The sequence below is a fragment of the Carassius gibelio genome, chromosome B23 (assembly GCF_023724105.1).
Source record: "Carassius gibelio isolate Cgi1373 ecotype wild population from Czech Republic chromosome B23, carGib1.2-hapl.c, whole genome shotgun sequence".
NCBI classification, from domain to species: Eukaryota; Metazoa; Chordata; class Actinopteri; order Cypriniformes; family Cyprinidae; genus Carassius; species Carassius gibelio.
Window position 1 is genome coordinate 15,197,283 of NC_068418.1, and position 14,943 is coordinate 15,212,225.

A 14,943-nucleotide genomic window follows, 5' to 3' on the forward strand; every position below is an offset into this window, starting at 1 on the left:
ATCATTAGTGATTTCATAATAGTTTCAAATTGCTTTGAAAACTGACAGCTGAAAAAGATAATACCAGATTAAAAATGTGATGTAACCATCACATTAAAAGTAACTTTCCACTGTACCATGAATAGAGGAGACTATAATTCTTAAAATGCAGTTATTTATTTATTTTAAAAAGTTGTTCCCCAAAATAACAATAATAATTTTTAATTAGCAATATAATTGTAGGGAATCGGGAGCATCATTGTTATTAATATTAAGGTATTATTATAGTTTTTATTAATTTTTTCATTTAATTGAATTTAATTGAATTTTGTTGCTTTTTGGCATTTTTACTTAAATTTATAGATTTAATTATTATTTAATTATTTTTCGTTTATTTCAGTACATCAAGGTGAATGAAAATGAGAAATAATTCCTTAGCATTAAGGTAAATTAAACTAAACTTTTTTTAATTCAGGTATAACAAATTTGTTTTACTTCAGTTATCATTTACTATTTTAGATTAAAAAAAAAAATTGTGGTTAAATTCATTTAATCCTATAATACCTGTATTACATACAATTATAATATGGTAGGTAGTCATATCAACACTTTACAACCTGAACTATTTTTTTTTTACTTTTTCAATTTTATGCATGAATGGCATTATTGATTTTGAATAGATAAATAACACCTTAAAAGTATATCATTAAAAAAAATTATTAGATACTAAAATTACTAGATACTCTAGTAAATCCTGTGAAAGTAGTGTATTTCTAATGGAACAAACAGCCACTATAATTTATGCACACTACTTTCTACAAAAGCTGAGGGGGTCTGCTTTTCCTGCACAGTCCTGTCATTATAGCTTTCAACGGGATTGACAGAACAAAACAGAACAGGAGCTTAAGTGGCAGTCCAGCCATGTTTTTCTTCACATTACAGCAAATCATTTACTCTCTGCCCTTAGGCAAACGAAGAAACCAGCCAACAAAATTGAAACAGGACGAATTCATTAGATTAGTCAAAGCGGGGTCTAATTCACACTCACTTGAGGAAATATCCATGCCCTTAGTCGCAGCCTAAGTCATGTGTGTTTCTCGAAGCTGTAAACGATTATTTCTCTCCCAAGATCTGTATCTGCTCTGAGGTGTGATAAATGAGCTTTTACTGCTCACATCCATCAGACAGAACCAAACAAATAGAAATGGATGGTGTTTTTTAGGGTATGGCTAAGCATCATGTATGCCCCGTTTACAGTGAATCACTATAAATTGATATTTTATCATTAAAATAGCATAATAGATAAAGCATAACTCTCATCTGACATTCCACAGATAAATTTCTATATAACAGGTAACAAATATAAATTAATCACTACACTCTTTAAAATAAAAAAATAAAAATAAAGTTCTCTGCTGGCATCTATTAGTTCCATGAAGACCTTTAATATCCTCCATGGATGGCTTTCCATTGCACATTATTTATAGTGGTCAGTGGAAAAAAGTTCTTATTCAGATGTTCTTCACATTAAAGAGAAAATGGAACTGTTCACCGAAAGGTTTTTTGGGGAAGCCAAATGGTCCTTCAGGGGCATCACAAACCTCCTTTTGGAACATTTATTTTAAGAGTGAATTATGTGAGTGATTAAGAACAAGATGATGATATCATAGATGAAGTCATGCTCAAAATAAATGTGTAACAATTGTCATTTTTCTCCTCCTATGTCTTGCTGCAACAGGTCCATCATACCAACAAGGACCTACTCCAAGATACAATGGGTACAGGAAAAACTTCTAGAAGCACAATGATTGAGAATCGAATGACTTCTAATGAGAATCTCAATTATAGAAAGACTGGAGTTTGACAGATAAGATGTACTATGGAAAGGACTAGATATTTTTTAGTTATTTTGAATTACAATACTACTCTGTGGCTTTCAAAACCTAGCTAGACAGCATTCTGGGCACCTATAAAGCATATTTTTATTATACCAGAAAATGCTTTCTAGTTACCAAGACAGCTCACAAGATATCAGCCTATACATCCTCAGATGTCTCTAAAGATCATTCTGTGTAAGAGACTTGATAATGAGACATCATTTACACCCTTGTGCGGTTCCAAACCTGTATGACTTTCTTTCTTCTGTTAAACACTAAAGGAGATGTAAGGCAGAATGAGCCTCGCTCACCATTCACTTTGATGGAAGAGAATGGAACAGACTGTCTAACATCATCTTTTGTGTTGCACAGAAATAAAGTCGTGCTGTTTTGGTACAACATGAGGGTGAATAAATGATGGAAGAATTATTTTTTTGGTGAACAATCCCTTTAAGTTTTGCTCTGATTTAACAGTTTATGTTGTGCTGATGTAAATGGAGAATGAAGGAAAGCCATTCTAACTCATTTATACCCACAGACAGTTGCAGTGCACCTGTTTTCGGTGCACTTAAATGGAAACGAAAACAATTAACTTGAGATAATATAGCTTGTCTGTAAAACACTAGTATCGACGGCTTTATTTGAAGAAAAAAAAGGATCATTTTAATTTAATCAATATCATCAGTATCATGTAGCGTAAAAAGTAACAGACAATTCAAAGCGCGCACGTTTGACAGACACATGCTCTTACCTTCAACAGCCCACACAATCCGTATTATCCATAACAAACGAATTATATCCATAATTGCCGTGAATTTGGGCATTTGACTGTAAAGACCTAGAATATTCATTGAAAACTTGTCCGGCAGGCCATCTGTGAACACACTATGATCGCAAGCACTCGAATAAACCCCATTGAACTGGAAGAACTGAAGCAAGTTTGGACGAAACCAATGAAACGCAGACGAGGGGACGGGAATGACTGTATGACGAGAGTGATGCTCAACACCGTGATTATCTCTAGTGTCTGCAAGATAAAAACTGTTATATTATATTATATTATATTATATTATATTATATTATATTATATTATATTATATTATATTATATTATATTATATTATGTTATATTATTATTTTCTAAATTAAATTTTTAATAAATTAATTAGCTTTCATTTAAAATGATTAATATTATATTATTTTATATTATATTATATTAAATTAGTGAATTTTAAATGTATTGATTTGCATTAATTTAAAATGATTAATATTCTTTTAAATACCATTAGGTATATTATATTATATTTAATAAAAATACATTACATTTGAAATGTATTCATTTACTTTCATTTAAAATAATTATACTAATTATATAATAATACTTATAATAAACTGTTCTAAAAACAAACAAAAAAATCTTAAAACTGGAATAATAATCTAAATAGAAATTAATAAATCTAATAGCATAATAAGATTAAGATTATTTATCAGTTAACACAAAAGTCACACAAAAGACACTGTGCACTGCACTAATTATTTATTACGAAATTTGAAATTAGTAGCATGCTTCTATTGGATTCACAAGCCAAGTAGTTTGCCAGGAATTCATTTGGTTGATAAATGACACTATAAATTCATATTATAGCAACAGTGCCCCCTGGAGTTTGAGTGAGAAATGTGCTGTCTGGACGCAGGGGGGTTGAGGGGGTGAACTGATAGAGTAACACGTGGTCGTCTATCAAATAGTTCTCTAATCCCTTGAGTCACTTGCAGTTTTATGGTTTTGAAGATTACGCAGCTGATAGATCACACAAGGGGCTGGTGTGAAGAAGACAAATGGCCTCGTTTCTCAACACCTTCGCTCGTGACCTTTGACTCCCATGTGAAAACCTCCATTAGTAGCTACTTCAGCCCTCATACATGGATAATTGCAATCCTGGGGACTCTAGCTAGTGTAGTGAGATGAGCTAGTGTATGACTGCATTTCAGATATCATTTCAGATCCTGAATATTGGAGCTGTTAGCATAGTTACAATTAAAAATGTCGTTTTTGTACGTTCGGTCAAAAACATAAGAGAGAATGAAATGAATAAATAGGCTTCAGATTGTAAATCTGCAGTCACGCAAGTCATAAAACAGTGTAGTATGCACATTGACTGATGAGGAAAATCATAATGACTCATTAAAAATAGAACACGATTATACACATTTCTGTGAAATTCCAAATGGCATACAACAGAGCTCTTAGCCAGAGCAAAGAGAGGGAAAGACCACAGGAAAGAGAGAGACAGAGAGTTAGGGAAAGAGAGAGAGGGGGCGAGAGAGGGAGGAAATAGAGCAGAAGAATATGGAGCTGACATAAAGGAATCTAGGATAATTCAGCCTCAAGATGAGTGAGGACTGCAAAACGGCAGACTAGAAAATCCAGGGGTCGTTTCCATGGAAACCTTTGCCTAGGGAGATTGGCGTCCCTCCTGTCTACTAATACAAGCAGAGCGCAGATTGTAGGTCACATATGGCACCAACAACCCAATCAGGTCTAATCTGTCTTGACTTGAGGATCATGAATTGAACCATGAAACTGGTTTTTACTCTGGCTCATATCACTGACTGTTATATATATGAATCACCTTTTTAATCGAGACCGTGAAGCACTGTTAAACCAATTGATTATACTACAGTTTTAAACTGCATGTGGGTGTGTTTTAATAAGAGAACAAAAGGTCCTCGTTTAAGCTCAAAAGAGATCAGTGACATCATACAGCTGCCCTCTACAATTAGTCATAATAATGAAAAGTAGTATATTTTTGTCCTGAATGGTGACTAAAATGCTTCATTCTGCTTAATAATTCGAATTAATTACGTTTCACTGGGCTTAATGAAAATTTTTGTTTCATTTTCTTCTTCTTCTTTTTTTGTCACTTGGAAACATGCCTACAGTATTCTGTCTTTACTTCCACTCATCTGTGTAAGTGATTACTGGGTTATTTTGGAAAGTGACCAAGTGTTATGGGAGGCCCTTTCAGCAAAAAAACGTCCCAGCGTTACTCGTCGTAATTATATTTTTACTAGTAACAATTCAATTAAAGAGCTCTATAATTTAATTTTTACTAGTAACAATTACAATTATAGAGCTCTATAATTCAATTTTTACTAGTAACAATTATGATTGTAGAGCTCTCTAATTGAATTATAGAGCTCTGCAATTGTATTCTTACTAGTAACAACTGAATTAAAGAGCTCTATAATTCAATTTTTACTAGTAACAATTCCAATTAGAGAGCTCTACAATTCATTTATTACTAGTAAGAATACAATTGCAGAGCTCTGTAATTCAGTTGTTACTAGTAATAATCCAATTGCAGAGCTCTACAATTCCACTAGAGAGCTCTCTAATTCAATTGTTACTAGTAAAAACTGAATTACAGAGCTCTCTAATTGTAATTGTTACTAGTAGAAACTGAATTAGAGAGCTCTTTAATTCAATTCTTACTAGTAACAATTCCAATTACAGAGCTCTATAATTGTATTATTACTAGTAGAAACTCCTATTCATGAGATGCAAAACAGATTGCAGATATCCCGCCTACAACAGTGCGTTTCAAAATAAAAGCCCTGTAGCGTGGTTCTAAAGTATCCTGAAATATTGTACAGACTTAGGTAACATTAATCATGTTCACATTAAAGCAAAATTAAGATGATGCCTGAGATGAATATTTACAGTGTTTAGAATTGATATGCAATAATAGAATGATTGTGTTTGTTGTTTAGTAAAATAGAAAACATTAGGCCAAATAGTCTTAAACTTTGTTATAAATTGTGACTCGAGGTTAAATCTAGCCTAAAGTTTTTACAAAGTTTTTTTTTTCTTCTTCTTCTTTTTTTCTCCAGGTTGCAATATTGTTTTATATTTTGCCTTCAAATAAGCTTATGCCTGTTGTGGTTGCATGTGTTTGTTGTTAAGTAAAATGAACAAGAGAACACTGAGCAGCAGGGGTTCAGATAAAAAATCGGCAGCTGGCAGCAGGAAGTGGCTGCCATTGACAGCCGGAAGGCAGTAACTGACAGCCGGAAGGCAGTAACTGGCAGCCGGATGGTAGGCGGGACCTGCCTTACGGTGGGAGCCAATCAGTATCGACCAACGTGGGCGCAACCAATCAGATATAACTGCACCCAAACGCTTCAGTAATGGTTGCGATTGATCAAACGGTAAGTTCAGAAATTGGTCATCGGAGTAATTAATGTTTTTTTGCGTTGTAAGTTTGATTTTAATTGTTATCTTGGTGAACGACTTGGTAGACTTGGTGCCTACTTTGGTTTAATTGTTCATTGAAATCTAATTAGTGGTAGCAACGTTGTTTGTGTACCTTGTTAGGGGCCTACCATTAACTTCAAATTACGTTTGACGTACCATTAAATATTAACTTTTGTTAGCGTGTTAACAGTCTATTGAATAATATAAAAGAATGTTGTTTGACTGGAATGATAGAAGATAAATTTGCAACACTAACCATATATTTTTGCATGTTAAGTCTTTCAGGAGATTGTGTGATATACATTCAAGAGTTCTTTTTTTGCACTATTGAGGTGTGTTTTCTCTAATACTATGCATGTGCAGAACTGTTCTGTGTACCAGTTGAAGTTGTAAGCATGTGAATTTTTTTTTTTTTTTTTTTTTTTAATTATCTATACAAAATATAATGGACCGGTTAATAATTCCTTATAACTTTTAGGTCTAGTTTCACAGACAGGGCTTGGATTAAGCCAGGATTAGGCTGTAGTTAAATTTAGAACATTGAAGTAGCTTGTGTAAACCATGCATTTAGAAAAAAAAAAAAAAAAAAACATTACTGATGTGCATCTTGAGACAAAACCATGCCACTGACACCTTTTTTTTTTTTTGTAATACCCAATAGTTGCCAGATGCTGTACTGTTGGAAATTCTTCTTTGCGTGATCCTGGAGGAGGGTGATGCTACATTACTAAGTCCGTCTTTGGTTTGTTCCAAATTCAGAAGTCTGCTGTACTGTATACAGACTCCTTTCGAAAGAGGGCACAATCCAGCTGGCTTGACTGAGTATCTTCTTTTACATATTTGATTAGAGGTTTAAAAAGGTGCCATAACATTACATTTCTCAGTTGCCATGTCTGAATGTTTATCTTTGTTGTAATGCTGTTTTCATGCTCCTCATCTCAATATACAGGTGGAACAAAATGGAGAACAAGTCTAAGCCATGTCAGGAATTCAACAAAATGTACACCCTGCAGACACTGCGACAAGGTTTACAACAACTGCTTACCAGGTGTGCAAATTATGCATGAAAATTTAATCACTGCTCTGTACATGATGACAAGATGCAATGGGAATAATCATTAATATGGCTGTGCATGCATGTCTACTGTTAATAAAGCAATTTAGGTATTAAAGTCACCATTTTCTTATGAATAATAAAATGCAGCAGCTAGAGTTCTTCCTAGAATCAGGAAGTATGACCGGATTAGCCCAGTTCTGTAAACCCTGTACTGGCTCCCTATTAAACATCGTATAGATATTAACATCTTCAATTATATTAATCTGTTTCTTTCTTATTCGAAGGTCACTGCAGTCACCCGGATCGAGTACGTATTCAGACCAGATGGTGGATCGCACCTAGAAAGGACCTCTACAGCCCTGAAAGACAGCGGAGACCAGGACAACTAGAGCCCCAGATACAGATCCCCTGTAAAGACCTTGTTTTTTCTCCATTTTGTCACCGGTGGAGTTTTGGTTCCTTGTCGCCTCTGGCTTGCTTCGTTGTGGTCACTTCATTTACAGCGATCTCATTGACATGATTGCAAATGATTCCACAGATACTATTTAAACTGAACCGAGCTGAAGGATGACATCACTGAATTGAATGATAAACTGACTACAAACTGAGTTTACTAATGTCCTTCTGCATTATTGACTGACACACTATTTTCCTATTTAATACTGTAAAGTTGCTTTGCTTTGATCTGTATTATTAAAAGCACTATATAAATAAACGATGCTTGACTTGACCATGTTGCAAGAGGAAAATGAGGAGAGATGCGCATCCACCCTGGGTTTTACAGTGATTGGTGCAAGATGCTGGAGAAGTAACTCTGTATACCTCATCAGTTCTGATCTAAGAGTCTTGAAAATACCTCCGGATTGTTGTTAGTGATTCTGATTGATATTTTAGTCTGCTTGCTTACTGGATATATTTTATATGGTTTACATTGTAAAGCACTGACTTTGACAACTTACTAACCCAGTTACAAATTTTAACAGCTACTTTATACTATATATATATATATATATATAGTTGTTTCTTGAAATACTACAAATATAACCGCAAATTATGATTTTAAATAAAGGTCTCTGAGACTTCTCTCTTTTCAGTCATTTGTGTATATAGCCTATAATAAATATACAACATGCACCCAGTAAGTGCCACTCTCGTATATAAATATAAATTGTTTTATTTCACACAAACAATGATACATGCATGCATAAACATTCAGCTGGAAATTAACGTTTAGCAAAGTGATCTTATTTCTTTGTTTATATTTGATCAATATTTTAAATCAAATAATATACAATACTGACCTTTATACTTATTTTAAAAAGTATTAAACATAATCATAAGTGTATTTAATTATTTATTTGTCTTGTTTCCGCCGGCAGCCTCCTCCAATTTCCGGGTATTAGCGACAGCTGCCATCCGGTTTTATTGGCAGCCACTTCCTGCTGCCAGTGACAGCCACTTCCTGCTGACAGCTGACGATTTTTCGCTGAACCCCCTCTCGAATTCTGACTGTGCATTTAACTCTTTTGTATATATAAAAATATATATTATCGCTAGTCTCATATCATAATTGATAAAAGTTATATTTCAATGTTTTTGGTAAACAAGAAAAAAAAAATTTTTTAGAAATCACATTGTTATTTTTTATTAATATTATAACAGTACATTCAACCAGATGTGTGAACAAGTATGCAAAAAGAAAAAGATCCATCATTAAATTGCCTAACCAATAAAAGTGACTTAGGCAGAATATGCCATGACTTTCTCTTACATATAAAATGCAAACATAACAAAAGTTGTTTTACTCTCCTAAATGTAACCAAGATGTGTAACTTGTGAACCCTAACCAAGTTGTGTCTTATTAATGTCTAACCTTAACCACTGTTTTCCTTTTCTACCCTTAATCAAAGTTCCACTTAGGTGCTGTGCAAACATAACCAAAGTTTTTTTATTCTCCTAAATATAACCAAGATGTGTAATTTGTCCTGACGGCAGTAATGGAATGGGACTGTAGGCAGTCCAGAGAGCCATTCTTTCAGGAAGGTCTGGTCAACATCTGATATGGGCACACATGGGCCAGTCTTGTTGATCTCGGGTTTACACGGATCAGTTTTGGATTTTAACCATGATCCGATAGTTCTGGGGGCGATGCAAAGTGTTGAACAGAAAAGATTCTTACACACAGGTAGTTTACGTCTATCTGCCAGTTGCAGGTAGTATAATAGGGACGTTGTTCTCCAAGATGCAACAACACCTTTCTTCTGTTTTATGGGCACATTTTGGACTAGAGTCTGGATATACAGCTTGCGTGTCTCCAAGAAAGGCATGGACCAGAAATTGTTGAAGATATCTGTTCCATGCTCTTCAGTCAGTTTCTCTGACTTTAAGCAGTGATGTGATGTGTAGGGTGGGCCCATGGTCTTTGGTGGTCTCTCCTGTCCCATTGGATTCTTCTAATTCTCCCCCTTAAGACGCTTCTCCTTTATCAGCTCTCGCTTCCACATATCTGGCCTTGGGCGCCTATGACGTTGAACAGCAGAAGTTTCAAGTACATCTCCTGCATCTCCTTCACTGACAGCTCCTTGAGCTGTGTCTGTATCACTACCATTATCTGGGCTGTCATCTTTCTCAGGTCTATATTCCTCATCCAAGACAGTGTCATCGATTTCACTATTTGACGATAAATCAGGATCTGATTCTGCTCTGGAGGCTTTACTGGCCGTTTCCTCTTCTATCTGTTGCCCCATGTCTACGCCATTACCTTCTTTCTCAGATCTGCTCTCATCTAAATCCTCCAACTCCACTACATGGGTATCAACTTTATTTCCTGACATTAAAACAGAAAATGGAGTGCTGTTGAGTATTTTAACTCATTAAATCATGTTAAATTCATAGGTCCACTGCAAAAAAAAAAAAAAAAAAAAAAAAAATCTAAATCTTACCAAATACTTCTTATGTCTAGTCAAAATGTCTAATTTATATAAAAAAAACAATTTTACTTTTTTATTTTACTATTTTTACTTTTATTTGCATTTAAAATAAAAAGTAAATGCTTGAAAAATTACTTCACTTTATTTTTTCCAGCATCTTTGCATATCTGAACCCTTTCCAGCAGTGACTGTATGATTTTGAGATACATCCTTTCAGACTGAGGACATTTGAGGGACTCAAACACAACTATTTAAAAAGATTCAAACATTCACTGATGCTCCAGAAGGAAACAAGATGCATTAAGAGCTGGGGGGTGAAAACTTTTGGAATTTGAAGATCAAGGTAAATTGTACTTAATTTGTGTACCGGGAAACATACAAGTATCTTCTGTTGCTTAAGAAGGGCAGAACTAAATGGAAAACAATTATATTTCAACAAAATAAGAAAAATTTGGCCATCTTCATTGTGTTCAAAAGTGTTCACCCCCAGCTCTTAATGCATCTTGTTTCCTTCTGGAGCATCAGTAAATGTTTGAATCTTTTTAAATAGTTGTGTTTGAGTCCCTCAAATGTCCTCAGTCTGAAAAGATGCATTTCAAAATCATACAGTCACTGCTGGAAAGGGTTCAAATATGCAAAGATGCTGGAAAACTGAAGAATCTGCAGGACCTTAAAGATTTTTCTGAAGAACGCTGCTCAGTTTAACTGTTCAGAACAAACATGGGACTCATGCACAACCATCACAAAACAGAAAGACAGTCGAGGATCATCAGGTAACAGAACACAGTATTAAGAACCAAGGGTTCCCAAACTTTTGAGTGGGGTTATTTTAATAATTTCAGGAATTCTTTTGTCTTGTGGACTAAATGTTAATATCTTTTATGCACAATATCTTACTCAGGACAGTACTAAATAAAAAATAACATGCATTTAGTATGATCTCTCTTATTTTTTGAAAATTACTCATATTTTCACAGATTCTGCAAGGGGTGCCCAAACTTTCGATCCCCACTGTAAAAACATAAAAACTATCATATTGTATTATTTGTCTGATGATGTTCAATTATCAATCAATTCATCCATAACCAAGAGAATTACTAGATGATTTTCATTATCATTATTAATACTATCATCATTATCATAGATTTTGGCCTTTATCATAGACCTTTCAGTGTCCCACATCAAAAAAAATTAAATGTTGGGTTTAATTAAAAATATTATTTCACCAGGTTCAACACAATTTGTTTAACTAATCTCAACAAACAATAATTTAGTTCATTTTACAAAAGATGTTAAAGTAAACTTAAATTAACAAACCTTAGTAGAATCAACAAACAACAATTCAGTTCATTGTACATGAAAATTGTGATTAATGATGACAAAGAAAAATTACCGATTCCACTTCAGAATCACCGCCCCCTGCAATAAGGATTTTGTAAGACTTTAACACCGAATCAGTAAACTGGATTTTGTAAGACTTTAACACCGAATCAGTAAACTGGAGCGCAGTCGCCCAATTCAATTCAACACCAACATTGCTTCTTAATTAATGTTCATCAAACAGAACACAAACACATATTTGAAATGCAATATTACATTTCTAACAACTTATTTGTGTGATTTGTCCTAAATTACATTAGAACAAGTTCATTAACTCAACTGTGAGCTGTTATTACTCAGGTACCTATCTAATGGTGCTACACTTCTGCAAGAGGGTGACAGAACAACAATTACCCATAATACACTGCAAAATCCTCAGCCAATGAGATTCAAGTCTGTATTGGTTTTATTAATCTGTTACTTTTATGCAACAGTTATGTTGGCTGAACAAATCATTTTTAAGTAAAGCTGACAATACACACTTTTTTGTTGAATGAACTAGACTAAATTAAGTTCACATTGTTAATGTAAATTGGCAAAAGTGAAAGTAAATTTTTTTGAGTGTAGGAAGCACCAGATTGTTTTTAGACAACTTGCACTAAGAGCACTAATAAGTCTATAATTTCTTTTATGAATGTGTTATCTGCATTTTCTCTTTTTATTTTGTTAGGAGACGTCCTGGGGTTTTTAAAATGGTATTGTGTTTGAATTTAATGTTTTGGCTACAAATCGCAGATATTGCAGACTGCTCAGCCCTGCCTCTCCACCGTGTACTTCGTCTATGTCAGCTGGGGGCGCCAAAATTTCCCGCCTGCCTGTTTATATACCCCAGTTGAATATGCATAAGGCACGATTAGCATAATGATATGTCACCGATTACAGAGCTCTGTAATGCAATTGTTACTAGTAAGAATTGCTATTGTAGAGCTCTGTAATTCAATTTGAACTAGTAATATTGCAATTACAGAGCTCTCTAATTCTAATTGTTACTAGTAAGAACTGAATTATGGAGCTCTGTAACTTAATTCTTACTAGTAACAATTCAATTAGAGAGCTCTGTAATTTAATTATAGAGCTCTATAATCAAATTGTTACTAGTAACAATTGAATTAGAGAGCTCTATAATTAAATTATTACTAGTAAGAATTGCAATTAGAGAGCTCTGCAATTGAATTCTTACTAGTAATAATTTGATTATAGAGCTCTATAAATGAATTACAGAGCTCTCTAATTGAATTGTTACTAGTAACAATTATGATTAGAGAGCTCTGTAATTCAATTGTTACTAGTAACAATTACGATTAGAGAGCTCTCTAATTCAATTGTTACTAGTAACAATTCAATTAGAGAGCTCTGTAATTCAATTATAGAGCTCTGCAATTACACATATCTTTAATGTGTATTTTTACTAGTAATAAATCAATTGAAGAGCTCTGTAATTCAATTGTTACTAGTAAGAATTCAATTAGAGAGCTCTATAATGATAATTGTTACTAGTAATAATTCAATTAGAGAGCTCTCTAATTGTAATTGTTACTAGTAAGAATTCAATTAGAGAGCTCTATAATTGTAATTGTTACTAGTAAGAATTCAATTAGAGAGCTCTATAATCATAATTGTTACTAGTAACAATTGAATTACAGAGCTCTATAATTGTAATTGTTACTAGTAACAATTCAATTAGAGAGCTCTATAATCCGAATTGTTACTAGTAACAATTGAATTGCAGAGCTCTATAATTAAAAATGAATGGAAGTCAATGGAGACATATGACTAGTAATAAATGAATTGTAGAGCTCTCTAATTGGAATTGTTACTAGTAACAATTGAATTAGAGAGCTCTATAATCATAATTGTTACTAGTAAAAATTCAATTAGAGAGCTCTATAATTGTAATTGTTACTAGTAAGAATTCAATTAGAGAGCTCTATAATTGTAATTGTTACTAGTAAGAATTCAATTAGAGAGCTCTATAATCATAATTGTTACTAGTAACAATTGAATTATAGAGCTCTATAATTGTAATTGTTACTAGTAGAAATTAAATTATAGAGCTCTTTAAATGAATTGTTACTAGTAAAAATATAATTACGACGAGTAACGCTGGGACGTTTTTATGCTGAAAGGGCCTCCCATACAAGTGTCTGTCAGGCTCCAATGTTCAGACATAACATGACAGGTATGGAGATGAGCCAGTTTACTATTAATTAAACACTCCCATATATATATATATGGAGAGAGAGAGAGAGAGAGAGAGAGAGAGAGATATTATATTTTAAGATTTATTTTTGTCATTATTATTATACGAAATATCATAATAATATAATACACATATAATAATGTAATTAAAATTTTAAATAATGTATTTTTTAATACAAAATTATACACATATGTATTATTATAAATAAAATACATATACAGATATAGAATACAAATACAGAATAAACATTTTCAACGTATTTAATACAATTTCATATTTTAATATAAATACAGTATTTAAATAAATAAAAAATTAAATGAGTGCTGTAAAACAATAAATCGATTAATTGTATCCAAAATAAGCATTTTTGTTTGTATAATATATGTGTGTGTAATGTGTATATTTATTATTTATATATAAAAACACACACATACAATAGATATTTTGAAAATATTTCTATTATAATATAACATATTTTTCTGAAATATATACATGCACGTATTTGTATTTATATATACATAATAAATATACAGAGTACACATACATATATTATGTAAAGCAAAACTTTTATTTTGTATATGATTCATCGCAATTAATCATTTGACAGCACTAGTTTAAATATTAAAGAAAAATGTTTAATAATACCTGTACAAATGTAAAGTTCTGCATAATCAATACAGTCACATATACTGTTTGTAGCAATGATTCAGCATTAAAGCCTGAGACTAACCAAGCTCAAAGAAGGTCAGCACCCCTTAAAGAAGGTCAGAGCGTCTTGCACCAAACTCTCCAATGAGAGCACAGACCTACAAAATACTCTCTATTGTGAGTGTAGAAGCAAACATGACACCCCACCATGCCATTTTGATGGCTTCTGACAGTAACACACACTAATACAGGTCTGGCTTTCTAATCCTGCTGCTCTAAATTGGAAAAATTGACCTTGCTCACAGAGGTGACTCAGATCTGCTCTCTTTGACATTTCAGGACTTGCAGAGTTTTCTGTTAAGTTGAACAAAGCCTGGAGGACGAGCAAATATTTAATATCTGGAGCATGCACATGGTCCTCTGTGAATTAGACTCTGAATAGTAGGACGGTATCAGTTGATAGAACCCCAAGTCTTCAGTTTTGGGGAAAGTCATCAAGGTATTGGCTCAAAAAATATGTGAAAGAAAGAAACAAAATAATTAAACATAATGATAATAATATAATGATCAGGGTACATAAAGTCTTCCCCATCTCATGCTACTACATTTAGGTGACTC

The 14,943-nt window shown here is 33.2% G+C and overlaps 1 protein-coding gene across 2 annotated transcripts in view; it reads right to left on the reverse strand.

The window, feature by feature from the left end:
- The window catches only part of LOC128012110 (ephrin type-B receptor 2), a 56,203-nt gene extending 53,432 nt beyond the window's left edge, over nt 1-2,771 (reverse strand). For both annotated transcript variants that reach the window (XM_052595103.1, XM_052595102.1), the window contains exon 1: nt 2,608-2,771. In XM_052595103.1, the coding sequence (XP_052451063.1) occupies nt 2,608-2,707 (100 nt within the window). In that variant the 5' untranslated portion in view covers nt 2,708-2,771. The remainder of the gene's footprint in view (nt 1-2,607) is intronic.
- Between the last annotated feature and the right edge of the window lie 12,172 nt (nt 2,772-14,943).